This window comes from Sesamum indicum, linkage group LG3 (assembly GCF_026168435.1).
Source record: "Sesamum indicum cultivar Baizhima isolate 11 linkage group LG3, ASM2616843v1, whole genome shotgun sequence".
In the NCBI taxonomy this organism is placed as follows: Eukaryota; Viridiplantae; Streptophyta; class Magnoliopsida; order Lamiales; family Pedaliaceae; genus Sesamum; species Sesamum indicum.
The window spans coordinates 16,716,652-16,742,442 of record NC_142659.1 but is presented as its reverse complement, the minus strand read 5'-3'; the positions used below and the strand labels follow the sequence as shown (position 1 = coordinate 16,742,442).

The following is a 25,791-nucleotide window of genomic DNA, read 5'->3' as shown; positions in this document are numbered from 1 at the left end:
AATATTTCAAGGGTCGAAATTATATATGATAGTGTACATTTCAAAATGGTCGCATCTGTATTTGTATAATTTATTATAAAAAAATAATTAATTTGGAAAAAAATATTTTATTTTTTCTATATATATAATTATAGTTCCACTCAAAATTGTCCAAGAAAACATTACAAAAAAAACTCATAAAAGAAGCTCTCGAATTCCCCATCAGTTTTTGTCCAGCTTTCCAGAGCTCCGCCGCCGATGGAAACTCTCCGCCGATACCTCCGCCATCTCCTCTCCTTCTACCTATCCCTCACGGCCACCCTTTCGCAATACCTCTTCTCCCCCTTCCCCAAAATCCGACGCTTCCCAGTCTTCGTCCCCATGATTGAAGCATTGCTGTCCTTCTATTTCTCATTCTCCTGCAACCTGGTTCAATGCAGCGTCGATTTAGATGATCAGACTACCATGCATTTCTGGGGTCCCGCCCATCGCAAATTTAGCAAGCCCAATTTGATAATGATCCATGGTTATGGTGGAAACTCCAGATGGCAATTTGTTTACCAGGTAGGTAGTAAGATTTGTTTCCATTGGTTCAAGGGTTTTTGGCCTTCCTGTACTTTTTCTTGCTCAAATGATTTCTTCTTGTACGAGCAATTTGTGTATATATCAAACAGCTATCGACTGAAGTTTTTTGGTTTTCAGTTAAATTTTATGTTTATTTGCGATTGATCTGAATATTAGTTATGTGATTATTTGAGATTCTGAGTTTGATTTGATTTGCAAATCCTGTAGGTGGCGCAACTAGCCGAGTCGTTCAACCTTTACATACCCGACCTTCTCTTCTTCGGAAAATCCCACACGAATTGTACGAACCGTAGCGAAACTTTCCAGGCGGAATGTGTGGTCGCCGGGTTGAAACGATTGGGTGTTGAGAGGTGTTCAGTGTACGGTATCAGTTACGGAGGGTACGTGGGGTATCGAATGGCTGAGATTTATTCGGAGATGGTGGAGAAATTGGTGATCGTGAGTAGTGGAGTTGGGTGCACGGAGGATCAGAAGGGGATGCACCTGAAAAGCCTGGGAGTCGATATATTGGATTTGCTCTTGCCAGAGAAGCCGGAGGGGCTACGGCTGCTGGTGGAGAAATCAGTTTACAGGTCAAATCCTTTTAAGTGGGCCCCGGATTTCATCCTCCAGGAGTTTGTTGATGTGAGTGCGCCTAATGCATTCATTGCATGATATTGCAGGAATTCTTATTGTAATCAGGTTTGCGGTTGGCTGGGGTTGCATGTGTTTCTTCTCGTTGTCTAATAGTGACCTATTCCTCCTTTTCTTTTATGCCTTTTTTGTCATATTATTGCTATCACAATTATTATTAGTAGATTGTTGTTGTCGTTGCTGTCCTTGTTGATAAGGCTACTATATTGATGATGATGACCAGAATAGTGTTGTGATTGGAAAGTTCTTGTATGACCTCGACGAGTTCATCCTAGGATCACATCATCAACATTTAGCTGGCCTTCAAGCTAGTTAGCTCTACGGGATTAATATAATATAATGCCACACAGAACACGAGATCATAGATATCAAAATTTTTTAGGGCGTTGCAAGTTATTGATTGATTTGTTGAAAAGTTTGTAAACTATAAATGAAATAAGAAGACGAGTGTATATTCTTGAAATGATGTCCTTGGTTTGTTTTTCTTGCAAATGTTGGTGCTACCACATTATTGGACGTTTATGTATTTTACAGCTTCAGTATGTTTAAGCAAGAGTTTACGTTAACCAAATAGTTATCTTCATTTAAAAATATCACCCCCCATGTTCCCATAGTTGGACTAGATTATTCACTCCCTTGTTACTTCAAATCAGCCAAACATAGCAGGTAGGGATTCTGAAGTGAGAAAACGAAGAAAGTTTGAACTAGACACCTAGATGATTTATTCCACTATATCATCATGAATTGCTGATTTGTTCATGATACTTGAGCTTATGAGAATTGGTTGCCACATGAAGGTCTTTGGTGTATTCTTGTGAATGACAGTCCCTGTGCCTAGCGGTAACTAATGACCTTTTCCAAAATAGATGAATTCTATAAGCTGAAAAAGAACTTCTGAAACTCTGCAAATGAGGTGTGAAGGTGATTGACTAATGATCATTTGTTCTTTCCATCAATTGTGCACATTTGGAGCTTAATTACTTTGTGTTTCTTTGGTGTTTTGTTTCTTGGGATACAATATAACCTCCATTACCTGAAAATCACCAACAATAGACAAGTCAAAAGTTTAAAGTTAGAATTGGCTGAATGATTAAATATGTTGTTACTTAGAATTGCATCACTTGACACATTTGTTAAACAAGACATCTCACTTACACATTCTGTTGAAAGGTAATGTACAACGCAAACAGGAAAGGGAAAAAGGAGCTGGTGGAATATTTGTTGGCAAAGAAAGCAGAATGTGGAATTCAAACTCTATGTCAGGTAAGTTCACTTATTACATTATGTTCTGTATGGTAAACAACGAGTGTTATCACAGAATAGGAAGTATGTTTGCAAGGCAAACCATAGTCTCTTGCTGACGAATAGATCTTGTCACTACGATATCACCTTGTGTAGGAAACATTGCTTATCTGGGGCGACAAGGATAAGATCTTCCCTCTGAGCTATGCCTATCATTTGCAAAGGTACTTAATTTTTCACCTTCAAAGAATATTTTCTTGCTTTAATTTTTGTTGCAAGTTTGAAGAGTTATCTTTTGTGAATTGCAGCAACTTGGGCCCTAAGTGTAAGTTGGAAGTAATTCAGGATATGGGACATGCAGCAAATATCGACTCTCCCGATTCCTTGAATGCTTTGATAAAAGGATTTATCTTACCCTACTGACTTTGTGGGGGAAAGAAAACGGCAATGCAATCAGTTAGACCCTAAAAAATGAACAATATCCTTACTAATCATAAACCCGAGGGACATTAGTCAATCGGGCTTTCAACCCCCTTTAGATGGTCGAAAGAGGGAGAATGAAAGGCTATCCTACTTCATAATCGACCTGAGTCAGGTGCTTGAGGTAATCCTTTAGCTCTTCTGCACCTAACAAGATATTCGATGGCAGCTTCTTCAGAAGGCACTCCCCTGGATCAAATCATTCAAAGCTGAGATCCTCGGAGATAGTACGTCTGTCCATGTGTGTGTGTGTTTTAGTTTCCTAAAATGAAGTTGTGTTGTTGTCCATAATTCTGCTCTGTTTGATGTTCCCAACCTTTTGCAAATGAGTGGTATCTTCCCAGATTGAAGAAGTGGACGGTAGTTGGATTGAAAGATCTTCTGTTGCTCATTAAAGTTCCCATGTCATATATCTTTAGTGACAGCTGAAATAATTACAAAATCCCTCTAAATTTCAAAAGTTTCTTTTTTATCTTTCTGATCTTCTCGTTTCCTGTACTTAAATATATATGCTGATCAAGAGAGAGAGAGAAATCTTTTAATTCATGAGTATTGAGTTTTTCCAACTAAGTACCTCACTTTTGATTACAAATATTTTTTTGTTATTTAAAAAATAATAAATATTTTTGGTAATAACTCATTATAGGAGTATGAGGCATTTGTGAGACGGTCACGCAACATATGATATTTTTCTAATAAAAGAATCAATTGGAAAATAGTCATACATCGTAAAGTATAAATTTCATAAATTGAGATGATAAATTGACATAAAAAAATTTAAATATCAAAGTGTAAGAATATAACATATTTTAGATGACAAATTATAATTTCAATAAATATAGGTGAAATTATTATTCTGGAGGTTTCTATAAATTTCTATACTGGAAATTTTCTACATTTGAACCTCATCAAGATCCTATATAAGTTCAGTGAATTGCAAATCGACTCAGAGATATTTTTTGAAACTAATATTTATGTGAATAATAATTGTAATTATTAAATTCATTATTTCATAAATAATAATAATATCATAGTTTGGAATTTGACGTCTCTTCTTCCTCCTTCTACAAAGAAGAGTATTTTAGTTTCAACGTTCTAAAATAATAAATAAATCTCTATTTCTTTTACACGGAGGAAAAAAAGAGGTGAAAAAGCCAGAAACACTCACATATCACAAAGAAGGTTGTTGGGTATCAACCACCCAGTAGTGAAGCTCATAAATCAAAACCTATCTAACTATTAGATAAGATAAATAGGTTCGAAAATTTCCTTATACAATTATTATTACAAATCAACAATAAAGGAATAAATAAAGATTATCTACAAATTTAAATAATATTAACGAAAAATAGAAAATCTCAGAAAAATGGGCTCAAAAAGTCAAATTCAGTGACAAAAGCCCATACAGTTGTTAGATACCCAATACCACAAAGACTAAACGCACAAAGGTTGAACTCAAATTTCACAAAAGAATTAAGTTTACAAAGAATACTTTGAGAATGAGGAAGAAGAAGAGTATTTTTGTTTTCAATTATGCGCTTAGATAAGAGGAGGCCATTGATTATCGAGAGAGAGAAAAATATGCTGGAAAAAAAAAAAAAATCAAGAACAATGGAGGGTAGGGAATAGGGTTAGGGTTTTGACCTTTAATCAGCAGTCAAATAGTTATATAATTGTGAGACCGGGTTGGACTGGATGGGACAGGTAAGTGGATTTGGGCTGGGCTTGAGGGATGGGCCAGCCACCCGAGTGACTGGTCATGCTGTTTTGGGCTGGGCCATTGGAATAGGACATCACATATTTTTTACAAAGACGACGAGAATCGATCGGTGAGAGCAGCTGTGGGAGAGACGATGTCGGTGCACGACCGCGCCGCGGCGGCGGTGCTGGCGCATCTGGCGATGGCGGCGGACGGTGCGTTGTTCGGCCTCGCCGTTGCCTATGTGGCCTGCCGCACAATACGGAAGTATACTGCTACGTCATCAGCCCTCCGCAGAATCCACCAGGCCCCGTCTGCGCAGCCGTCGGACCTTCGCTCCATCCTTTCCGAGGAGAATGATTCTGATAGTTCTCGTCTGGATGACGGAAGTGCTTCTAATTTGGATTCTGAGGGTGGAAAATTGGTGATCGTTAGGGGTAGCGTGGAGGTGAAACCTGCTGCGGAGAAGGGGAATTGGAAGAGCTTGAGGGGTACGAATTTGGTTGTTTCTCAGGAGTCGGGGGAAAAGGGCGTGATCTTGCAGCGAACTCAAACTGTATGTTCCATTTTTATGTTCTTGTGCCCGTTTCATTTAGCGACGTTCCGTTTCGTTAGAATCAGCAGCTTTTAGATGGTTTAGATGTAGAGTTGGAAATACTGCTTGTGTGATTTAGCTTCCTTAGATAGTTTTCTGTAAACGTTTTAACATAGTGTTCGTTCTAGGACTTGAAGCTTAGAATTGGAAATGCAAATGCTGCAATTTATTTTGTGTTGATTTTTGGTAATTATGAAGAATCAATTTCAAGTGTCCAACAACAATTTCAGAGAGTTGCTGTCATCTGGATTTCTTAGATGTCTTGCTACACTATAAAGTTCAACTTGTATGCTCTCTGGAAACGGGAAACAGTTATCACAAATTTTCGGTGCAGCACACCCGAGTATTTTAGATTTTCCTCCTAAGATAGTTTTCTGTAAACGTTTTAACATAGTGTTCGTTCTAGGACTTGAAGCTTAGAATTGGAAATGCAAATGCTGCAATTTATTTTGTGTTGATTTTTGGTAATTATGAAGAATCAATTTCAAGTGTCCAACAACAATTTCAGAGAGTTGCTGTCATCTGGATTTCTTAGATGTCTTGCTACACTATAAAGTTCAACTTGTATGCTCTCTGGAAACGGGAAACAGTTATCACAAATTTTCGGTGCAGCACACCCGAGTATTTTAGATTTTCCTCCTAAGATAGTTTTCTGTAAACGTTTTAACATAGTGTTCGTTCTAGGACTTGAAGCTTAGAATTGGAAATGCAAATGCTGCAATTTATTTTGTGTTGATTTTTGGTAATTATGAAGAATCAATTTCAAGTGTCCAACAACAATTTCAGAGAGTTGCTGTCATCTGGATTTCTTAGATGTCTTGCTACACTATAAAGTTCAACTTGTATGCTCTCTGGAAACGGGAAACAGTTATCACAAATTTTCGGTGCAGCACACCCGAGTATTTTAGATTTTCCTCCTAAGATAGTTTTCTGTAAACGTTTTAACATAGTGTTCGTTCTAGGACTTGAAGCTTAGAATTGGAAATGCAAATGCTGCAATTTATTTTGTGTTGATTTTTGGTAATTATGAAGAATCAATTTCAAGTGTCCAACAACAATTTCAGAGAGTTGCTGTCATCTGGATTTCTTAGATGTCTTGCTACACTATAAAGTTCAACTTGTATGCTCTCTGGAAACGGGAAACAGTTATCACAAATTTTCGGTGCAGCACACCCGAGTATTTTAGATTTTCCTCCTAAGATAGTTTTCTGTAAACGTTTTAACATAGTGTTCGTTCTAGGACTTGAAGCTTAGAATTGGAAATGCAAATGCTGCAATTTATTTTGTGTTGATTTTTGGTAATTATGAAGAATCAATTTCAAGTGTCCAACAACAATTTCAGAGAGTTGCTGTCATCTGGATTTCTTAGATGTCTTGCTACACTATAAAGTTCAACTTGTATGCTCTCTGGAAACGGGAAACAGTTATCACAAATTTTCGGTGCAGCACACCCGAGTATTTTAGATTTTCCTCCTAAGATAGTTTTCTGTAAACGTTTTAACATAGTGTTCGTTCTAGGACTTGAAGCTTAGAATTGGAAATGCAAATGCTGCAATTTATTTTGTGTTGATTTTTGGTAATTATGAAGAATCAATTTCAAGTGTCCAACAACAATTTCAGAGAGTTGCTGTCATCTGGATTTCTTAGATGTCTTGCTACACTATAAAGTTCAACTTGTATGCTCTCTGGAAACGGGAAACAGTTATCACAAATTTTCGGTGCAGCACACCCGAGTATTTTAGATTTTCCTCCTAAGATAGTTTTCTGTAAACGTTTTAACATAGTGTTCGTTCTAGGACTTGAAGCTTAGAATTGGAAATGCAAATGCTGCAATTTATTTTGTGTTGATTTTTGGTAATTATGAAGAATCAATTTCAAGTGTCCAACAACAATTTCAGAGAGTTGCTGTCATCTGGATTTCTTAGATGTCTTGCTACACTATAAAGTTCAACTTGTATGCTCTCTGGAAACGGGAAACAGTTATCACAAATTTTCGGTGCAGCACACCCGAGTATTTTAGATTTTCCTCCTAAGATAGTTTTCTGTAAACGTTTTAACATAGTGTTCGTTCTAGGACTTGAAGCTTAGAATTGGAAATGCAAATGCTGCAATTTATTTTGTGTTGATTTTTGGTAATTATGAAGAATCAATTTCAAGTGTCCAACAACAATTTCAGAGAGTTGCTGTCATCTGGATTTCTTAGATGTCTTGCTACACTATAAAGTTCAACTTGTATGCTCTCTGGAAACGGGAAACAGTTATCACAAATTTTCGGTGCAGCACACCCGAGTATTTTAGATTTTCCTCCTAAGATAGTTTTCTGTAAACGTTTTAACATAGTGTTCGTTCTAGGACTTGAAGCTTAGAATTGGAAATGCAAATGCTGCAATTTATTTTGTGTTGATTTTTGGTAATTATGAAGAATCAATTTCAAGTGTCCAACAACAATTTCAGAGAGTTGCTGTCATCTGGATTTCTTAGATGTCTTGCTACACTATAAAGTTCAACTTGTATGCTCTCTGGAAACGGGAAACAGTTATCACAAATTTTCGGTGCAGCACACCCGAGTATTTTAGATTTTCCTCCTAAGATAGTTTTCTGTAAACGTTTTAACATAGTGTTCGTTCTAGGACTTGAAGCTTAGAATTGGAAATGCAAATGCTGCAATTTATTTTGTGTTGATTTTTGGTAATTATGAAGAATCAATTTCAAGTGTCCAACAACAATTTCAGAGAGTTGCTGTCATCTGGATTTCTTAGATGTCTTGCTACACTATAAAGTTCAACTTGTATGCTCTCTGGAAACGGGAAACAGTTATCACAAATTTTCGGTGCAGCACACCCGAGTATTTTAGATTTTCCTCCTAAGATAGTTTTCTGTAAACGTTTTAACATAGTGTTCGTTCTAGGACTTGAAGCTTAGAATTGGAAATGCAAATGCTGCAATTTATTTTGTGTTGATTTTTGGTAATTATGAAGAATCAATTTCAAGTGTCCAACAACAATTTCAGAGAGTTGCTGTCATCTGGATTTCTTAGATGTCTTGCTACACTATAAAGTTCAACTTGTATGCTCTCTGGAAACGGGAAACAGTTATCACAAATTTTCGGTGCAGCACACCCGAGTATTTTAGATTTTCCTCCTAATTCTAGTGTGAAAACTCCATATATCAAGCACTAATTTCTCTATTCAACTTCTCATTCTGAACATGGGATAAGATTAATTGCTTTATTCAGTTAACATTTCTTCTTTTCATTTACCCCTTGAAGTGTATATACAACGAATGGAGGGGTGTCTTTGGATGGACTGCAGACCTGCGCTCTGTACTTGGAAGATCATGGAAAGAGCAAGAGTCTTCCTCAATAAGAACGGTAATTAGTTTTTATTTCGACAGTCATGAAATTTCCAAACTTTATCTATTGTTTTAAAATTTACAGACAGACATTTGATCGTTGATGTCAGAAAGCACAACTTTCTGACATGAAGTCATCTATAATGACTGCTAAGATTCTTTATCTGTGAGTTATACGGTGACAGCTTATAAAAACAAAGCTTAGTCAATCCAGTTTGTTTCTGTTCTTGGTTTTTGTTTATCCTTGTGACATGTTATATTTGCTTTCATTGGGCAGCTTGGGCTACATCTATTCTAAGTTCATTACCTTATCAAGTTCTACACAACTGGTTTAATTGTTGACTTGATGTGTTCTGTTGCTATCTGCTTTTTGCTTTTGCATGACACCAGCCCATAATGATTAGTCGAAGAGGAATATTTCACTGTCTTTGCTGTCTGTGTGCCGGTTACTGTGTTTTTTGTCACTGAACGCTAGACATCTGCTGCTGAATTGAGATGCTAATGAATCGTATTACTGATGTGTAAATTATTTTTGAAAATCTGTAGCCTGTGCGGTTGTCATCAGTGCATGATGCATATAGAGTGGAAGTTGCAGCTTATTTCTTTTCTGGTTGCATCGTGCGAAAAGTACTTTGGATTTGCGAAAATTGTTTACACCTTGATCATCATAGAATCTTAATATTGGTTGTATGGTATATCTCTTTTTGTTAATAATTTCGTGTGCAGTTCAGGCCAATATTGTTGAGGTTGATGTTTAATGATGTGTGCATGGGATTTTTCTCCTCAGGTTCCTTTTATTCTTGTTGAAGAGGGAAAATGGCCTCAGTCTGATTATCTTGTTGTCAACATGGAAGGATCCAGACATCCACTACCTCTCATGACAGTTTATCAGCACTTGCAGCCTATTAATGCTTCTCCTTACACTTTTCTTCAGGCGCTGTTCGGTCTTGAGTATCCTGTTAGTTTAATCTTATTATATAGCACCATTTTTTGATAAAAGTTGTTTTGTATTCTTTCTCTCTACTTAAATTTGCCCATTTTTCTTGCAGGTTGGACTGCTTTATGAGGAGAAAATACTTCCTCTTGGAAAGGATATAACTGCTGTTGGCATTTGCAATATTAAGAATGGGATTCTTGAAATCAAATCATGCAAAGATCTTCCTTACTTTTTGTATGTCAATTTCCAGTAAATCATAGCTATGATATTGGACTCCAAGACTATGTTTTCCTTACACATATTGTCCGTCTTTTTGCTCATAAGTCTTGGTCTTGCTTGATTGGAAAGTCTAGTTAGGATTCCATAAATATTTCAGTAAAAGGATTTAAGCTCACTTAGGTTGGATTAGGTTATGTGGTTTCTTGTGGGGTTGGGATTATCAGTTTAAGTAGCGGCATGACTGAATATCTTTCTGTATTAGCTAATGTGGACAAAATAAACCTATGGTTTATGCAATCAGATTTGAAGCAACCTATTGACATTGTGTTTGAGACTATTTATCCCACAGAAGGCTTATTTATCCCTTGATGGTCGAACTCAAATCAATCTTTATTTTGACAAATATTGTTATCTGGAAAGCAAGTTAGATATAAGTCATGTTATAAATGGTTTTCTATCAACATCTAAGTATTATCCTTCTTTCTGTTTTCTTTTTCAATAAGAGAGATCCCACAAAGCTGATTGCAGGTCTGTGTTTGTAGGACTGATTTGACAAAGGATCAACTTGTGGCAGATCTTTCCTTCAAAACTAAAGTATTGATGTGGAGTGGACTTGTTTTTGGTTCACTTGCTATAGGTATCCTTGGCTATTCTATTGCAAGGTACATACCACAACAATTTATATTGCTTGGATTTGGCCTTATATTGTCAAAAAGTTGCAGGTTCTGTAGAAAGGTTTTAGTAATGATGTCAATTAATACTGAAATTCATGTTTGCATGATAGCAATTATCATTCCCTCTTTGATTTGTTTAATGTCGAGTTTGTCAATTTTTTACTTTGTCAATTAAAATATCACCTCTCACTTACCAAATTTTTACAGGAAAACTAATACACGCATAATATATATATATACACACACAACAGGATTGTGTATGCATTGGGAACTCAAACAATCTTCTTTACACAAGAATGTTCCGGAAAGCTCTCTGTTTTCAGTTTCCATGTCCAAGAAAATTGCAAAATTTCTATTGTCAATTATATTCCTAGTTCTATGGAGGACTTGGGCATGAGCCACTTGTTTTGGCCCTTTTGGGGTCTCCAACTGTATTCCTAATTGTCATTACAACTTTATTAGATTCAGCAATGCTCTTTCCTATTATCAGAAGATATCTAGGATCCTGGCTGGCAGATCTTCTGAAACCTTTCTTTCACAGAATTGACTATTTCCAGCTCACTTTATTGCTTGGAAACTTTGTTTGCAACTTAGAACATATTTTGCATATCATCCATCAGATATTATGTATATTTATTTGTGTCATTTGTTAATAGCATTAAATTCTAGAAGGCAAAGTAGCATCACTCTATTGGTAGTTCTTCATATGGCTCATTCTGCATAGGAATTGGATAAGATGGAAAGAGTGGAGGTACCAGCAGCGGGCTCAGCAGCAAAATAATTCTAATAGCAACGAGGCTCAGGCTGAGGTTGCAGCAGATGAAGAATCTGGAGATGTTCCTGACGGCGAGCTGTGTGTGGTTTGCCTGATGAGAAGGCGGCGTTCTGCCTTCATCCCTTGTGGGCATCTGGTTTGTTGTCAACGCTGTGCCTTGTCAGTTGAGCGTGAAGTATTGCCAAAGTGTCCTGTATGCAGGCAGCCAATCAGGAGTTCAGTAAGAATATATGATTCTTGAGGGCACCCTATATAATTGCAGTTTAGCAGGACAGGCGATTTGTATGTTTGGCTCACCAAAGAAGACACTGATGACACTAGGGTAGTACTTGTTTCAACTGACCTCAGGTTGATTATCTTGGTTATGCCAAAGAAAATTGTCGTAGTCTGCTAGGAAGTGTTGGTGTACATAACTTACTGGTCTTTACTCTCGAGAAAAACAAAGAACGAGGCATTTTGTAATGTCATACCACAGGACCTATGGTTGATATCCCGATATAAGAACCATCATTTGTTCCTTAATGACATATTTATCTTCTTATTCCCTCCTGTTGTCTGGTATCTTTTGGGTTGTCTTGATGTATGAATATGGATCGCAATCCTGTTTTCCACATCTAAATCATCCTTCTATGCACTAGATGTAATATCTTATCGAGTATAAGTCCTGTTTTGCATTCACAATAGTATCTCAGGGATTGAATAGTTGTAAATGCTTGACTGGATGAGCATGCGCGACTAGAATTGCAGTAGTACAAAAAATTCAAGTTCATACTTGGAACAGGGAACAAAGCATTCATGGATAACTATGTTAACCTATCCTCATCCATCTTCCACAGTGAGCAAAACGATACTTGCTGTCCTTTCCACCACAGTCCAACACAGCTATCTTTCTCTTCCACTCTGATCTCCCAGTTGCTATCATACTTCCTCAGCAATGCTCTCGCTCCATCGATCGTCTCCTCTCCAAACACCTCCACTTTAAATCCTACACCTTTCATTCTTTCACACCATTTCTCTTTTCTTTCATTCATCTCCCCCACATTTATCAGCACTTTAGCTGCTTCTGCTTCCATCATCCTCCTCTCCTCGCTCTCACGTCCTTTAAATGCAACACTGGTTGAGTCCAAGAACCTCCATAGATACTCAACCCTCCTTGAGAAGCCTGTTGCAAAGTCACCACAATTACTGCAGCTGCAATCTGTGTTGTTCTCACTTAAGATTACTCCTTTGGGTTGCAAGCTCCTTAGCACTCTTAGAAACTCTGTTCTGTCATCTGGGGTGCTGTGATTTAAGTTATGCAGCCTGAATTGTGCACAGACGACTAACGTTTCTTCTGCAGATGAGGAGATCACTTGAGAATTGAGGTTCTGCAGCTGGAAGTTTTCTATTCTACTGATCTGCAGGTTAATGTTCATATCCTTGGCAAAACTGAGGAGTTTGGAGGAGAAGTCGTAATTTTGAGGGCCATTTGCAAACGGGGTCGTGTGTCTAGATTGGTCATTGCTGGTGGGTGGAGCAACCACTGTCAGACGTACCAAAGGCGGTGGCCCACCTGTCCGACGCGTCAGTTCTTCCAGCAGCGTAGGCCATTGAACTCCATGTGACACTCCAATGTCAAGAATGTGAAGATTGGTCTGCTGGTTTCCTTGTTCAGCAAGAATTTGGAGGATCGAAGTATTCACAACATTGTTTGGGATTCTGAACCAGGGGTTGATGTCATTGAACTTGATCAAAGCGTCCCTGAAGAATTTGGGGCTGCTGGAAGCAAAAGTTTTGCCACTCGCTGAGGAGAAGCTGCTACCAGGGGCGGAAGAAAGGTGGTGTGTCAACGCTTGGAGGCCATGATATGCTAGCCGATGATTAGCATCTCCATTGAGAGATGACAGGTCATTTAGAACATACAAGAAGTGCTGGACTCTGGACAGATTCCGGGCGGTGATGGCTGCAGCACATGGGTTGAGCAGCTGTTCTGCCCATCTCCCTTCTTTATTATTGCTATTATTGTTACTACTTCCAGCTGACCTGCTCCCTCTCTTGTGTGTAGTTGGTTTTCTAGGTGCCACCCCTTGTGCTGCACCTGCAGGCCCTGGATCGGACTCGTTGACACGTCGATTCTTGTTCTTTTGAGCAGCTTTTGGACTCGAATCATCAGGTAATTTTCGTTTCTTCGGTAAATCTACTGGAATAGAGTGGTTGGAAACTACAGTGTCAGTTGGTACTGGGGTTATGCTTGTGGTATTGGTGGTGAAAGAGTTTGCACTGGTATTAACCTGGTCTTGTTCAAGATTATGACCGTCAACCCACCAAGAATCACCACTGAAATCCCCAGTCTCATAGGGGTCATCGAAAAACGTTGGAAAGTACGAGACCGACTCTCCCATCCATCCTAAGACGTGATCAGGAGGAGGGTTCGGCTCCGGTTCCCCGATAGTCATAACACCAGAAATTAATCCTAAAGTTGGGGAGAGAAAAAAAGATCAGAAGATATGGTGTAGTTTTTGATGATTGATCAGAATACGGCCTAAGAAGGGGATAACATGGGTGGTGTGGACTTGTGTTCATTCAAGTGTTATAATAATGTATGTTGAAGCTGCCCAACAAGCAAAAGACAAAGCAACGCATATTCAATGTTGGGTTTGCTGTTGTTTTGGCAGTTGTGATGTTTTTATTAAGGTTTTTTTAATGTCATTAGACTTGAGTAAAAGGGTATTTTATTACCATATTCTCATAGTTGTTGGGACAAAGAGGCAAAAGTTGTAGAGAGAGGATTTTGAAATTCTTAGGAAGGCTATAGGGGTTATGTTTGAATTTTCAAGAGACGGCAGACTCTTTAGACTTTGGTTTAAATAAACAAATTAAACTGTCCGAAATTTGTATTTTTGAGGATGTAATTGACTTGCAAACAACTCAATTGTCAGCCTAACATAATTTAGTTTTTGATAACCAGTCCCTTTCAAATGTGTTTAATCCATTGTGCATGATGTTGTACTTTGATAAGCATTATCTTTATGTCCTAATGAGATTTGATATAAGCTCTTCAATTTTGTCAACAGATGATAAAGTTGATACATTCTATTGACTTGAACTTTATTAATTGCAAAAAATGATTATCCTTTTTGGCATCCCATTTCAAGTATGAGCTGCACCTCTTGATATTCCCATATATTACAGAAAATTACACTACACTTTATACAGTCATATTTTTCATTACAGATTCTCTTTTGAAAATCTAATTATCAAACAGAAATTTATAATGTAAAAATTAACTTTAGATGGTGTAACAATTCTCCAAATTCTAGGAATTTTCTTTTTTCAACATGCTAATACCTATTTTTTTGTGCATTTAGTTAGTTTGCTTGGGTGAATAAAGGTACTCAAATATTGGAATTTGCAGCATTGAATCTCAAGCAACCAACTGGAAGACAGAATTCTAGGAAATTACATTACATCAGTAAGAAAAATTCTTGTTCCAAACAACAAACTAAACCAAACCAAACAGAAAATTAATGATACAATAGTCTGATTGTTTGCAGGGCTTAGCCACTGCCCCCAAGAACAGCCTTAAGTTTCTTCACTTGTGCATCATCAAGGAATGTGGTCTTCTCCACCAAGGAAGAAGGCAACGTGTTTCCAAATAGTGCGAAATCAGTAATCTGAAGCCCAGGATTCTGGCTGCTGAAGCTTGCGAAAGCCACAGCAGTTCTCCCGCCAGCGTTGATCTGAAAATGCAGCAACCCTTGTGGGAAAACCATTATGTCTCCCTTCACAAGCTTCTTCACGTAAACATTGTTAGCAGACGAGATGAAGCCTGTGACGATGGAACCCTGAACCACCAGCAGAAGCTCTGAGGCCCCGGGATGAGTGTGCATTGGCACTACGCCACCAGGGGCTAAATCCAACCGTGCGATAGAGAGGCCTAGCCCATTTAGGCCTGGAAACTGTGCTGCAAATGCCGGTGAAACAGCAGCATTGATGATGTTGGTGGTGTTCCCAGCAGCACGAAAACCTGTGAAAACAAAATCAGCTACTGTTACATCAGCAGGGCTCTTGCAAGAGTAACCTGCCGGCCCTTCTGGAGCCTTGAGGTCTCCCACGCAGAAGTCCTGCACAGCAGCATTGCAGGTGATGACAAGGAGAAAGAACGATAGTAGGATTGTTTTAAGCATGTTTTCTGCTTGCGTAGTTGGTTCTATGGTTCGCATGGAAAGTTCTGCTTTTGGTTGGTTTATATAGAACGTTGAGACTTTTTTTATTAATTGCAGTTGCAAAAGCTGAAAAGTCGATGTGCATTTGATGTGCAATGAGAACCACTAACTCTTTAGTGAAGTAGAACTCCACACACTGGAGTGTAGGTTGTCTCATCTTCAAGTTTATCGAGCAAGAAAGTGATAGAAATATTCCTTTTCCTCCAAGTAAGCAAGATACTTAGATTGATCCCCATAACATACAGTACCTAAAGCATAGTTTAATGACAAGAAAGACATGAGAACAAAAGAACTAAAAACTTAACAAATATTATTTGCATGTTACAATTGCTGCTGATCTCTGGCCAATGTAAGCAAATTATAGCATGCAAACACTGTTGTCTTATCTTGAGTTGGTGGTATTTAAAGGCCATAATGATGATGGATTCCGCACTAAACTGTATCTGATTAGTTTGTTACTACTAAGAATTTGCACCCATATTTAGCAAGTAGCCAAGTAACAAAGAGGTGGTCCAAGAGCAGCACATGGCTATGGAGAAGGAAGTGCAGAACAAGACAGGGCTGACAGCTAGAAGGGGAAAAGGTATCCATGATACCATTTGCAGCCCTTCAATTAAGAAGACTTAAAATATTTTGTGGACTTGAGGAGTTCCCTTTTGGCTGAGGTTTGTTCTGAGTGGATATGGCAGTGGTGATGATCATTGCAGCAGAATGTTTCTTCGGATCTCATTCTATTTATGGAAATGATGAGTCCTAAATTGAGGTTTGAATTGAGTTAAAATATGGCAGTGGTGTGATCATTGCAGCAGAATGTTTCTTCGGATGCCATTCTATTTATCGAAATGATGAGTCCTAAATTGGGACATCTTCGATTGAAATTGCTCGGTAAAAACTACGTTTCATATGCCTCGAATAAAGGCACAGGCAATGCATAATAACCAAAACTATTTTAATTCTTTGCCTATTCCTTTTTTATTTGGCGGATTATTGAGTGGAATTGAAAATGAAATTAGTTTTCAAATTCAAACATCTCATACAGAATCGTTGTACCAGAACTGCAATGTATTTATAGAGCATCAACAACATTGATGAGATGAAAATATCCCAAGTCCAAGAGGGCTACAACGAAATCAAAAGACTCCAAACACCCAATACTTGGTAAATTATTAAGAGGCAGAGAGCTTTTACCTGAACTCTGATCTTCGGGTGTGTAGAGGGTATTCTTTTTCTTTTCATGAGGGTAGAAAGTTAAATAGGAAATATAGGCCGAGGAGAACACCACGACTACAGCATTTAGTCATCAATATACCACAAGAGTCTGTCTTTTTCACCATCTTCAGAAACAACAAATTCTGCTCAAATGAGCTTCTCCCATAGAAGCTATACTCAAATTATAGGTGAAGTTAGTGTAACTCAAACGACCATAAACACTCTTGGAAAATAATAAACGCAAATCATAGACACTTATAGTGACTAAACTTGCAACACTAACATCACACTCTTGTGTTGGTATAGTAGACTCCCCCTTCAATAGTTGAGCAGTCCAGAATGAGTGCAGGTCAGTCTCTTAAGAAACACTAAAAAGAGAAAATGCTTCATCTTCAAGTGATTCTTCTTTCACACCTACAAAATAGAACATGGCATGAGTTTTGATGCTTAAAGACGTTCATATAGCTGCCACTAAAGAGAGCTGATGTGAGTGAAATGGAGCTAAACTTTTGAACAGAAACTATTTCTGAATTATTGGCATCAAAATTCATCATAGGGAACTTCCACCTCCATAACAGAAGGTCATCCATCTGCAGTCTCAAGGATTTTGTTTGAAACAATCAGTTTGACACTGTTAAGATAACCTAATTACTTGATCATGAACATAAAATAAATGGAACAGGCAACATGTCAGTATGAAGCAAAACTAATAGTTTTTTGCATTTAGGACTAGTGTATGTGAGCTAGAAATAATTTCTCCTCATGACACGATCCAAAATTCCTAAAGTAGAAAACACTAGAAAATAAACACATAAATGTGCAGTTTAAATTTCTTAAAAAACAGATAAGTTTGTGATGACATTCCTTCAACTAACAAATTTGGAATTTAAGAATCAATGCCTTTTTAAGTTACCAACAACTGTTGTCAGCAAACTCAAACCAAGCTTTGTCGAGCTAAATGAGTTGAAACATTTTGAATTTCAATTTCAAATACAACCGCAGCTTGGAACTACCCATGGAAAAGAAGAGACACCACAAGAAGAGATCTATCTCAAGCATTTCGGACAATCTCTTGTCCAAGATTAACGACTCTTGGAACTCGCATTTACAAGAAAACAATATCTGCAAGTAATTGATCATAGTTTTTTATCCTTTATGCACATTTTAACATAAGTTCCGAGTAAATAATTGTTATTGAGGCTATGAACTTCCAAGTTACCAAAAAAGCAAAAGCGCAATTCACTATCCAATGAAGTCATACAGATAATACATGAACACATAATTGCAAAGTTACAAATTCAAAGGCAGCAGCACCTGGCTTTCTCTGATGTATATTAGCTTTTTAGCTCTGCTTATGCTGCGGTTTGTCTTCCTCCGTGACAGCCACTTTCCTTACCTTACGCCCCTACACTCTCAATCCCTTGTTCACTATCTCTGCTTATAATGGTTCTTTCAAGTCTTGGTCAACAAAGTGAATCAACTGATCTCTTTTCAGAGAATGAAAACTATAGTGTTCCCCAAATCTTTCAAGCAATGTACACAGTAGAATGTCAAAGAAAGCACAGGGAAGAAAAAGAACAAAAAGATGTCTTTACCCCAGTAAAATCAGGTAAGTGAATCAGACACCAACTTTTGGTCAATCCTCAGTTCATTCAACCCTCATCTGTCAACTGTCAAGCCAAGAGTAAAGAATCTTCATCCAGACAGTGAAGCATGATGTACCAAGAAGAATATAATCTAACAGCAAGTCAGCAAGTCCATTGTTCTGCTTCTTTTAATAGCCCTTTTCAGCCTTTTAAGAGTTGCCCTCTCCTAATCAACAAGAACGCTACAATGCACACTTGTAATATCGCAGCAACTCCGACGAACATTAACCCGATTATCTTCTCCTTGTTAAGGTTCTCTTTTTTCGGTGGGGGGCTCAATTTTGTATGCAAATTATGATTACTATGGCGGTGGGGTTTCCTTAGCAGTGGTGGTGAAAGGGAGCGAGGAGGTGGTGATGATCGTAATTGAGGTGGTGGAAGTTGAGAGAATGGATGTGGCGACCATGATGGTGGTGGTGGAGTAAAAGGCGGCGGCGGTGATTCGGGGTGGGGAGGCGGAGGAGGGAGTGAAATTTCAGGCGGGTGATTCGCATTTTGTTGCGCCTCAACCATGAAAGCACAGAACCCAAATAAAAGAGCGATAAACAGAGTCAACAACGGCGAATCCATACAAATCCCCCCTGCTAATTAATCGTCTTTCCCATCGGAGGCAGGTCCTCCTCGCATTTGCGAGTAGCCTAGGAAAGTAGGGTTCAAGAATTGGGAACGGACTCAAGATGGACCTCAAAACTTTCCGGCGGCTTCTAAGAACCAAACAAGCTGCTCCGAAAATCTTGGCCCCAAAACTTGAATCCTCCTTCAATGGAGGAGTCCGTGTTAGGGCATTAACTGGATTCTTGAATCCAAGTAGGCATTGCAGGTCAAAAGCAACATCCAAGTTCTTCTTGATATATTTCCATAGGATTTCGGGAAGTGAATCCAAATTCTTCTTGATAAATTTCGTCCGTGTTCTCTTAAATCTTCCCAACGGAGGATTACTGGGAAGAGTGGAAGGAGAGGGGGAACTTGTGGTCCGATTGGGCCCACTTCGTCGTTGCATTGGGCCCAGCCTTCAAATGAGGTCCGCTACTATTTGTAAAATAGATAAATCACTAATTAATTATTTTTTGTAATATTAATTCCAAAACTATATAATAAAACCATAATATAGATAAAAAAATTCATTTCAATATATAATTCCAAATTTAAATACATAATTATATAGTATTAAATAGTAACGATGGGGTTTCAATTTTCTAGCTATTTACATAATCGTCACGTACATTATAAGCATCATAAATCACTTACAAAGTGGCATGCATAAAAATAGGTTGGCCCAAAAAGATTCAAATGATCCAAAATGAAACAAGAATTGAAATGAGAGACTCGTAACATACTAGAACCGCCCAAGTCATGAAAGGTTCAAAAACACTTGATTGGATTTTAGTTTTAGAAGAATTTCATATTCGAATTATATAATTTTAAAATTCATATGTTATCAAATATTCACATTAGCCCATTTCTATAAAATTTATATTTAGAATTTATACAAAAAAAATAAAAATAATATGTTCAATTCTTTATATCCATTCAAGTTTTAACTCTATTTAACGATTGTCTTAATTTTTCATTTATTTTTTCTCCCCTTTTTCCTCTTTTCTCTCTTGCCGCTTTCTTTGTTGTGTCTTTATGCTTTTTTATGTATGTTCTCTTTAAAATCGACTACTGACCTTTGTTGAATTAAGTATTTTCTTGTTTGATAAAAATATATTATTTTATATTTTAATTTACTTAAAATCGACCACTGGCCTTTATTTTAAAATTGTGGTTGTTAATTTACATATTTTATTTTAATTTATAATTTATTAATATGAAAAAATATTTATTATATACTCGACAAAAACAATGTAGTACAACGCTGGTCAATATAACCTATGAAGGATAAATTCGGGTGGGAAAAGGATTTACAGTTTACAACCTCTGGGGCTGGCACACCAATTTAGGCACCTACTCTATTATTATTATTATTATTCCAATTATTTATTTCTTTTTTTCTTAGAAGAACATATACAATATTTATTTCAAATTCACCGTTGACTTAAATAATTTCTCTGAAATTGATACTTTTTCAATATTGCTGGCACTATAAATTGTGTAGGTTCAAGTCTAATTAATTATTTTGAAATGATTAACTTTAAATAAGCATTATGATTTATTTAAATTCATAATTTTAAAATTAATTATATAAAAACGCATTGTAACTAAATTACAAAATCAACATCATGGAACTGCCGTTTGACAAAACGACCAAACGATGTGTAATAGAAAATCCTTCACCCGTTTAATAATCATAACCATATCCCATCAACTGTCGTCGCAACCACTTAACGTCCATTCTCATTTATGATTCGAGTTAATTTTCTTTCTTTTTCCAGCAAAACATTCCCAACAAATGAAGCTATTCTCCACTGTAATCACAAGATTTCTGCAGTACCAGTAACAAAACAAACAGAAATACCCACTAATTTAACAAGTCAGAGATTCAGACCAAAATGCAATAACGAAATCTAATCCCCTTTCACCAATGCAAAATTCCTTGTCTCCCCCTACCCAAGTTGCCCAAGTCCCGAGTAAACATGCTTTTTCAGTCATTCCACAGTGCAAAAATAGGAGCCTGATGCACCAATCCCACCTCGCCTACCCGGTTCGAACTTGCATGATCATCACCATCATCATACTTCTGTCCGTCCATTGAGAAATACGCTTGAGAATAGCCGCCTCCATCTACAAACTCTTGGTCTATCCGGGGCGGTCCCAAGCCGGGACCCTTGGGGCTTGACGGGCTGGACGAGTCCCGACTGCTCGGCCCTCGACCGACTTGCGTGTCATCTTTTGCACCCTGATTCTGCTGGCCCTGCTCTTCCGAGCTGGCATTCCACATAATGTCAGCCAGTTCGTCAGAATTTGACTCCCCGTTGGCCATAGGGAGGAAAGCTCGAGGTGAAGCTGATGACGCACACGAATTGTAGTCCTCGTGGGACGACGGGCCGGAGTCTTTAGGAGACCGTTTAGCTAGGTCGCCTCCGATGAGGGTCGAGCTTGAACAAATTCTTTTCACGTCGTATCTACTTATGTCAAAGTTCGTGACAGCACTCATTCCTCTAAACTTTATTGCAGCAATATCATACGCTTCTGCAGCTTCTTCTTGTGTACCTAATAAGTTGAAGCCACATTTAGTACTCTCGATACCATAACATAACATCGATAGTTAAAGTTGTTAGGTGTAAATTAGCGATATTGAACACTAGATGAGCGTTATTGAACTAGCATCAGCATTACATCATCGTATTGTGATCTATGGATTCCCAGATGAGTTGCACATGTAACAAAACATATGAATTAGGACGTTAACATTTTCGTCAAAAATGCAAAAGAATTAATGATTTCTCTTTTACCAAGCACGGACAGAGCAAAATCATAGGAATTTATGTTTGATGTCGGGTTCAAGTGCACAATTATAGAAACTTACTCCAAGGTAAAAAAAATGAAACTCAAAGGTACAAGAGGCAGAAGCAATACTTACTGAAAGTACCAAGGTACAAGTCCTTATTGCCTGCAACTCTTCCAATTCGGGCTTGCCACCTTCCATGCTGATGATGTCTGCAACAATGAGATTAGACCAAACCAAAATGATATAAAAAAGAGCATACAACAGAGACAGAGTTATGGGGTTGTCTTAAATTCCATACCAGAAATGGAGTATATATATATAGTATGTGGTACTAAATGTCATGTGCACATGCATATTCCATCAATTTTTCATTCTTGCAATTTTGTCCATTATTGAAGATGATAAATTGCCCAAAAAAGCTGCAAATATTTGCAGTAAATTATGGGGTTGAAGACTTTCTTGCAAGAAACATTTTTCTTGTTTTTCCTCCCTTTTTATTTTTATTTTTTTGGTAATTAAATCAACATTCCCTGAGTTTAGACCTAATTACACAAATATCTATTTTTTTAAATCACAAGTACACCGACGATGTACTTGTAATGTTATTAAAGGACAAGGGTGAGAGGTGTCAATATAAGTTACCTTTTCTTTTTAAAATCACAGATTACACCCGCTAAAGGGATGTTTGTGTAAAATTTCCCCTTTTTAAAGGAGGTATACATGTAATTACAACGACGTCAAGGGATGTAGTTGTAATTTCTTTGCATAATTAGACCTAACCTCATTGGGGGTGAATGTAATTTACCCCTTTTTTTTTTACCTCGTTACTCCTCTGTACATGGATGCTCCTCTAGAAAATCCACTGCTTTTCCTGGTGACAGATGAGCAATCGAGAGAATTTACAAATGATGGTATAAAAAATAAAGCAGAAAGTACAATCTAACATTGCTGAAATCCCATTACCTTCTCAAATGAGCAACAAATTCTTGCCTGCTCATGTTCTTCATCTCTTCAAGCTCTTTCTCATAGCTGCTTAGCTGATTTATATAAGATAAGAAAATCATCAAACTCTTACAACCAAACCATCTGCAGACCAAATAACTGGAACAAAAACTTCACGAACAGACAACTTACGGGGAAATTAATGTGTGTAGTTGGTCCCCAGTACTTCAGAGCAGCTAAATCATAAGCTCGAGCTGCTTTCTCTTCTTTATCATAACCCCCTGAACAAGAACAAGAACTTGTATGTAAAATTACATGCAAACATGTTTTGATTCTAAATATACACAATTGCAAAGAGAGCAAAGCTTACCAAGATACACTGTTGTCACAAAATAGACAATGAGAGCAGAAAATCCCAGAATTTGCAACATATGAAATTGTCAGAATATCATTTAACAAAGGGAAAAACATTCTCAAAATATGAGAAAAAGATCAAAATATAGTATGTCTGTTTTTCACCTTGTCTTCCTTTCCTAGTTTGTCCTTCCTTTCTGCAACTGTTATCCCACAAATGAGCTTCATATCTTCCAGTCCATCTATGCCTACAAACACATCAATTTCCTTACCATCACAAACAAATTACTACAACTGATAAACTATTCTTGCATGTTTAATGTCTTTCTGTTTGTTTCTTTTAAGGTTAATAATATAACCTTGTAACACCGCGGTACTGAGAAGTTCTTTGGCCGAAAGTATCAATTGATTTACGAGGTACAGGCTCCTTAACCGAGCTAGACTTTGCCACCGCCCGCTTCTTCCCATCACCCGCCGTCTGCAGCGGCAGCGGCACCGCCACCGGTATGTCGGGCTGAGAACTGGGGTTCACCGTTAAAGACAGCGCCTGAAAATCACACCGACTACTACCCTCCACAGACGGTTTCTCCGTTTGCTGGAGCCAAGACTTGAACCCTGAGACTGAAGTTGCAACGCTGCCGCCACCACCACCGCCGAAAGCAGCCGAGAAAACGCCGTCAGGATTTGCAGCAGTGGCAGTAGGGACTATGGTGTAGTGATATGGTGGGAAAAAAGGAGATGGGACGGTGAAATTTTCTCTTTTGTGGTGATCATCAGAACAGCTGCTGAAATTCGGTGGCATGTTCATGTTTATCTCTCCCGGTTCACTCGACGGTGAATTTGAGTAACAGCATCCGAGGAAATCTTCGAACTTTGGACCTTCTTCATTGAGGTTAGGTCCATTCATATCATTATCGTATCTCCAATCTACAAACACCCAAAACGAAAATCCCACTCTATAGCAACCCAAAATGTAAAAGCCCATTTGAAGAAAAACGAAGAATCAAAAACAAAAATCAAGTTCCACCCACAACATGTGTATATATATATATATGTAAGAAAAGAAACATACAATGTTTAGAGTCCAAAACGGAGAAGGAGCCATCAGAGCGCAAAGGCATAACAGGAACATGGGCGGCGGTGGCGGCAGGGAAGCAGCAAGCCCCGCCGCCGCGACTGTCATCAGCGGCAACCGCCACCTCTTCTTCTGTAGCATCACCGCCGACTTCAGCATCACCGCCAACTCTAAGGTGTGGAGTCAGAGAAAACCCCAGCCAGTTATTACTACTCATGATGCTGCTACTACACAACAATAATGTCAAATATCTGTGTGTATATATATCTATTTCAAATCAAATTCACTGTTGAAAAAGGGTGTTTGTTTTTCTCAAACACAAAACCCTCACCACACACACTCTTTCACACACTTTTGGGTTTTTGTGGGGTTTCAGCTCAAACTTCAAAGCATTGTGGGAAAGAACTGAGAAGGCCTTTCTTGGTACTTATATATATATATATATACACACAGTACACACACTAGATATAGATAGATAGATAGATACAGTGTATGTATGTGTTTGTTGGTCACGAAGAATTAGTAGAATTTACCCCTCAGCCTCGTCATGCAGAAGAGAAGGTTTCATTTTTTACTTTTATTTTTGGGAGTTAATTAATAATTAATAAAATGGGTATTTTCAGAATCTATGAATATGATCCATCGTCTTATTGCAGCAGTTCTGTGGCATTCTGCAAAATGAAACCTCGTTTTTCGTTCCACGCTCTGGGTCTGCAGGAGGAGGGGCTGGAATCAGGTGTTGTCTCGGCTACATGAGCCCTTTTCTTGTGCTTGGGGGGTCAAGCGAGGAATTGTGTGGGTCGGACACTTGGTCGAGTGTTATTGGTTATGTCAAAAGGTGCGAGTGGGGGTATTATAGCTAAATGCTTCCTGTTTTAAATGACCTTTATAACCCTCTTTTGTCTCATTGGACTACATTTCAGGAAGACTACAGTGTATTATGGGCCTAATTTCGGTGTGCATTGTAAAGCCCAATAAGAACATTAGATTGCTTAACAGTATTATCAGTAAGCCCACTAAACGCGAAGAAATTGGGCTTACAGGTTTGAAAAGCCCATAATTTAACATGACAGTGCGGCCCAGAATTAGATTGGCCCAATAAGTCGAATACTGTGGTTGGGCAAACGAGAGAACACTAAGTGAGGTTGATGATGGACTCATGCTTGAATATGTTGGGTTTAAGTTATAGCTATCTACTTATTCACATGAAACCATGCTTCCTTCATGTCTCCCATCTCATTAAACTATGGGTGGCCCAAGGATTTCTTAAAGGATCTTGTTTGTGTTTGTGGGTTGGGGCCTAATGGGAAGATCAAAACTTGCAGCATGCATTCATGATTTCTTGAGGCGAGAAGCTCACAACGAAAGTCATTCGGCTGCATAGCCTAGACAAACTTGGACGGTCGTCCAACGTTGTATAAACATCTCGTTAAAAGAATTCCCAACATCAAGATATTGGGAATTTCTTACAAGCACTTTATCGCGCTGTAAACAAACACTATGTGAACAATCTTTCACCGTATGCATAAACTTGGATCACTTTCTTTCTACTTTTTCCAGAAGCCAGTCGAGTGATGTCCTGCAGAACTTAACCTTTCCCTGCTTCCTCAAGAAGTTTACTTTTGTTACGCGTCTGTTGCTTTCCTTGGAAAGTTACGAACGTTGTTGGTTTGTTATCTCATCTTGAAGTTATCAAACTAGAAGAACAGGTGTTTAAGGACCCCGAGTGGAGCCCAAACGAGGGGCAATTTGTACGGCTCAAATTCCTGCTAGTCAAGTCTTATCATCTTGTTCAATGGG

At 38.1% G+C, this 25,791-nt stretch overlaps 6 protein-coding genes across 6 annotated transcripts; 2 read left to right on the top strand and 4 right to left on the bottom strand.

Annotated features, from left to right (window-relative positions):
* The first annotated feature begins 143 nt into the window (after positions 1–143).
* Positions 144–3,393, top strand: LOC105157804 (alpha/beta-Hydrolases superfamily protein). The gene is made up of 5 exons (XM_011074283.3): positions 144–543; positions 772–1,188; positions 2,368–2,460; positions 2,596–2,663; positions 2,748–3,393. Exons 1-5 carry the CDS (start codon positions 238–240, stop codon positions 2,860–2,862), a joined length of 999 nt encoding a protein of 332 aa, XP_011072585.1. The 5' UTR covers positions 144–237; the 3' UTR covers positions 2,863–3,393.
* Positions 3,394–4,725: 1,332 nt separating this feature from the next.
* Positions 4,726–11,713, top strand: LOC105157803 (E3 Ubiquitin ligase family protein). Its single transcript, XM_011074282.3, has 6 exons — positions 4,726–5,174; positions 8,482–8,583; positions 9,352–9,522; positions 9,614–9,735; positions 10,263–10,382; positions 11,119–11,713. Exons 1-6 carry the CDS (start codon positions 4,773–4,775, stop codon positions 11,408–11,410), a joined length of 1,209 nt encoding a protein of 402 aa, XP_011072584.2. The 5' UTR covers positions 4,726–4,772; the 3' UTR covers positions 11,411–11,713.
* Positions 11,714–11,897: 184 nt separating this feature from the next.
* On the bottom strand, positions 11,898–13,877 carry LOC105157800 (GRAS family transcription factor). Its single transcript, XM_011074280.3, has one exon. The coding sequence runs from the start codon at positions 13,602–13,604 to the stop codon at positions 11,973–11,975; it is 1,632 nt and encodes a 543-aa protein (XP_011072582.1). The 5' UTR covers positions 13,605–13,877; the 3' UTR covers positions 11,898–11,972.
* A 671-nt stretch (positions 13,878–14,548) lies between these two features.
* On the bottom strand, positions 14,549–15,405 carry LOC105157802 (auxin-binding protein ABP19a). The gene has a single exon (XM_011074281.3). The coding sequence runs from the start codon at positions 15,369–15,371 to the stop codon at positions 14,706–14,708; it is 666 nt and encodes a 221-aa protein (XP_011072583.1). The 5' UTR covers positions 15,372–15,405; the 3' UTR covers positions 14,549–14,705.
* A 1,254-nt stretch (positions 15,406–16,659) lies between these two features.
* LOC105157799 (uncharacterized) lies at positions 16,660–19,245 on the bottom strand. The gene is made up of 2 exons (XM_020692336.2): positions 17,898–19,245; positions 16,660–16,997 (listed from the first exon to the last, which is right to left on the bottom strand). The coding sequence occupies exon 1, from the start codon at positions 18,797–18,799 to the stop codon at positions 18,371–18,373; it is 429 nt and encodes a 142-aa protein (XP_020547995.1). The 5' UTR covers positions 18,800–19,245; the 3' UTR covers positions 16,660–16,997; positions 17,898–18,370.
* A 1,293-nt stretch (positions 19,246–20,538) lies between these two features.
* On the bottom strand, positions 20,539–24,577 carry LOC105157854 (Integrase-type DNA-binding superfamily protein). The gene is made up of 9 exons (XM_011074350.3): positions 23,989–24,577; positions 23,276–23,843; positions 23,082–23,164; positions 22,933–22,941; positions 22,755–22,843; positions 22,584–22,657; positions 22,441–22,491; positions 21,753–21,829; positions 20,539–21,382 (listed from the first exon to the last, which is right to left on the bottom strand). Exons 1-9 carry the CDS (start codon positions 24,206–24,208, stop codon positions 20,814–20,816), a joined length of 1,740 nt encoding a protein of 579 aa, XP_011072652.2. The 5' UTR covers positions 24,209–24,577; the 3' UTR covers positions 20,539–20,813.
* Between the last annotated feature and the right edge of the window lie 1,214 nt (positions 24,578–25,791).

Coding starts and splice junctions, on each gene's coding strand:
- LOC105157803 (XM_011074282.3), top strand. CDS start 4,773: ATGTCGGTGCACGACCGCGCCGCGGCGGCGGTGCTGGCGCATCTGGCG. Junction 8,584..9,351: donor AGTCTTCCTCAATAAGAACG/GTAATTAGTTTT, acceptor TTTTCTCCTCAG/GTTCCTTTTATTCTTGTTGA. Junction 9,736..10,262: donor AAAGATCTTCCTTACTTTTT/GTATGTCAATTT, acceptor CTGTGTTTGTAG/GACTGATTTGACAAAGGATC.
- LOC105157854 (XM_011074350.3), bottom strand. CDS start 24,208: ATGAGTAGTAATAACTGGCTGGGGTTTTCTCTGACTCCACACCTTAGA. Junction 22,492..22,583: donor TTTGTTGCTCATTTGAGAAG/GTAATGGGATTT, acceptor ATCTGTCACCAG/GAAAAGCAGTGGATTTTCTA. Junction 21,383..21,752: donor CTTGTACCTTGGTACTTTCA/GTAAGTATTGCT, acceptor TCAACTTATTAG/GTACACAAGAAGAAGCTGCA.
- LOC105157799 (XM_020692336.2), bottom strand. CDS start 18,799: ATGGATTCGCCGTTGTTGACTCTGTTTATCGCTCTTTTATTTGGGTTC.
- LOC105157800 (XM_011074280.3), bottom strand. CDS start 13,604: ATGACTATCGGGGAACCGGAGCCGAACCCTCCTCCTGATCACGTCTTA.
- LOC105157802 (XM_011074281.3), bottom strand. CDS start 15,371: ATGCGAACCATAGAACCAACTACGCAAGCAGAAAACATGCTTAAAACA.
- LOC105157804 (XM_011074283.3), top strand. CDS start 238: ATGGAAACTCTCCGCCGATACCTCCGCCATCTCCTCTCCTTCTACCTA. Junction 1,189..2,367: donor TCCTCCAGGAGTTTGTTGAT/GTGAGTGCGCCT, acceptor TTCTGTTGAAAG/GTAATGTACAACGCAAACAG. Junction 2,664..2,747: donor TATGCCTATCATTTGCAAAG/GTACTTAATTTT, acceptor TGTGAATTGCAG/CAACTTGGGCCCTAAGTGTA.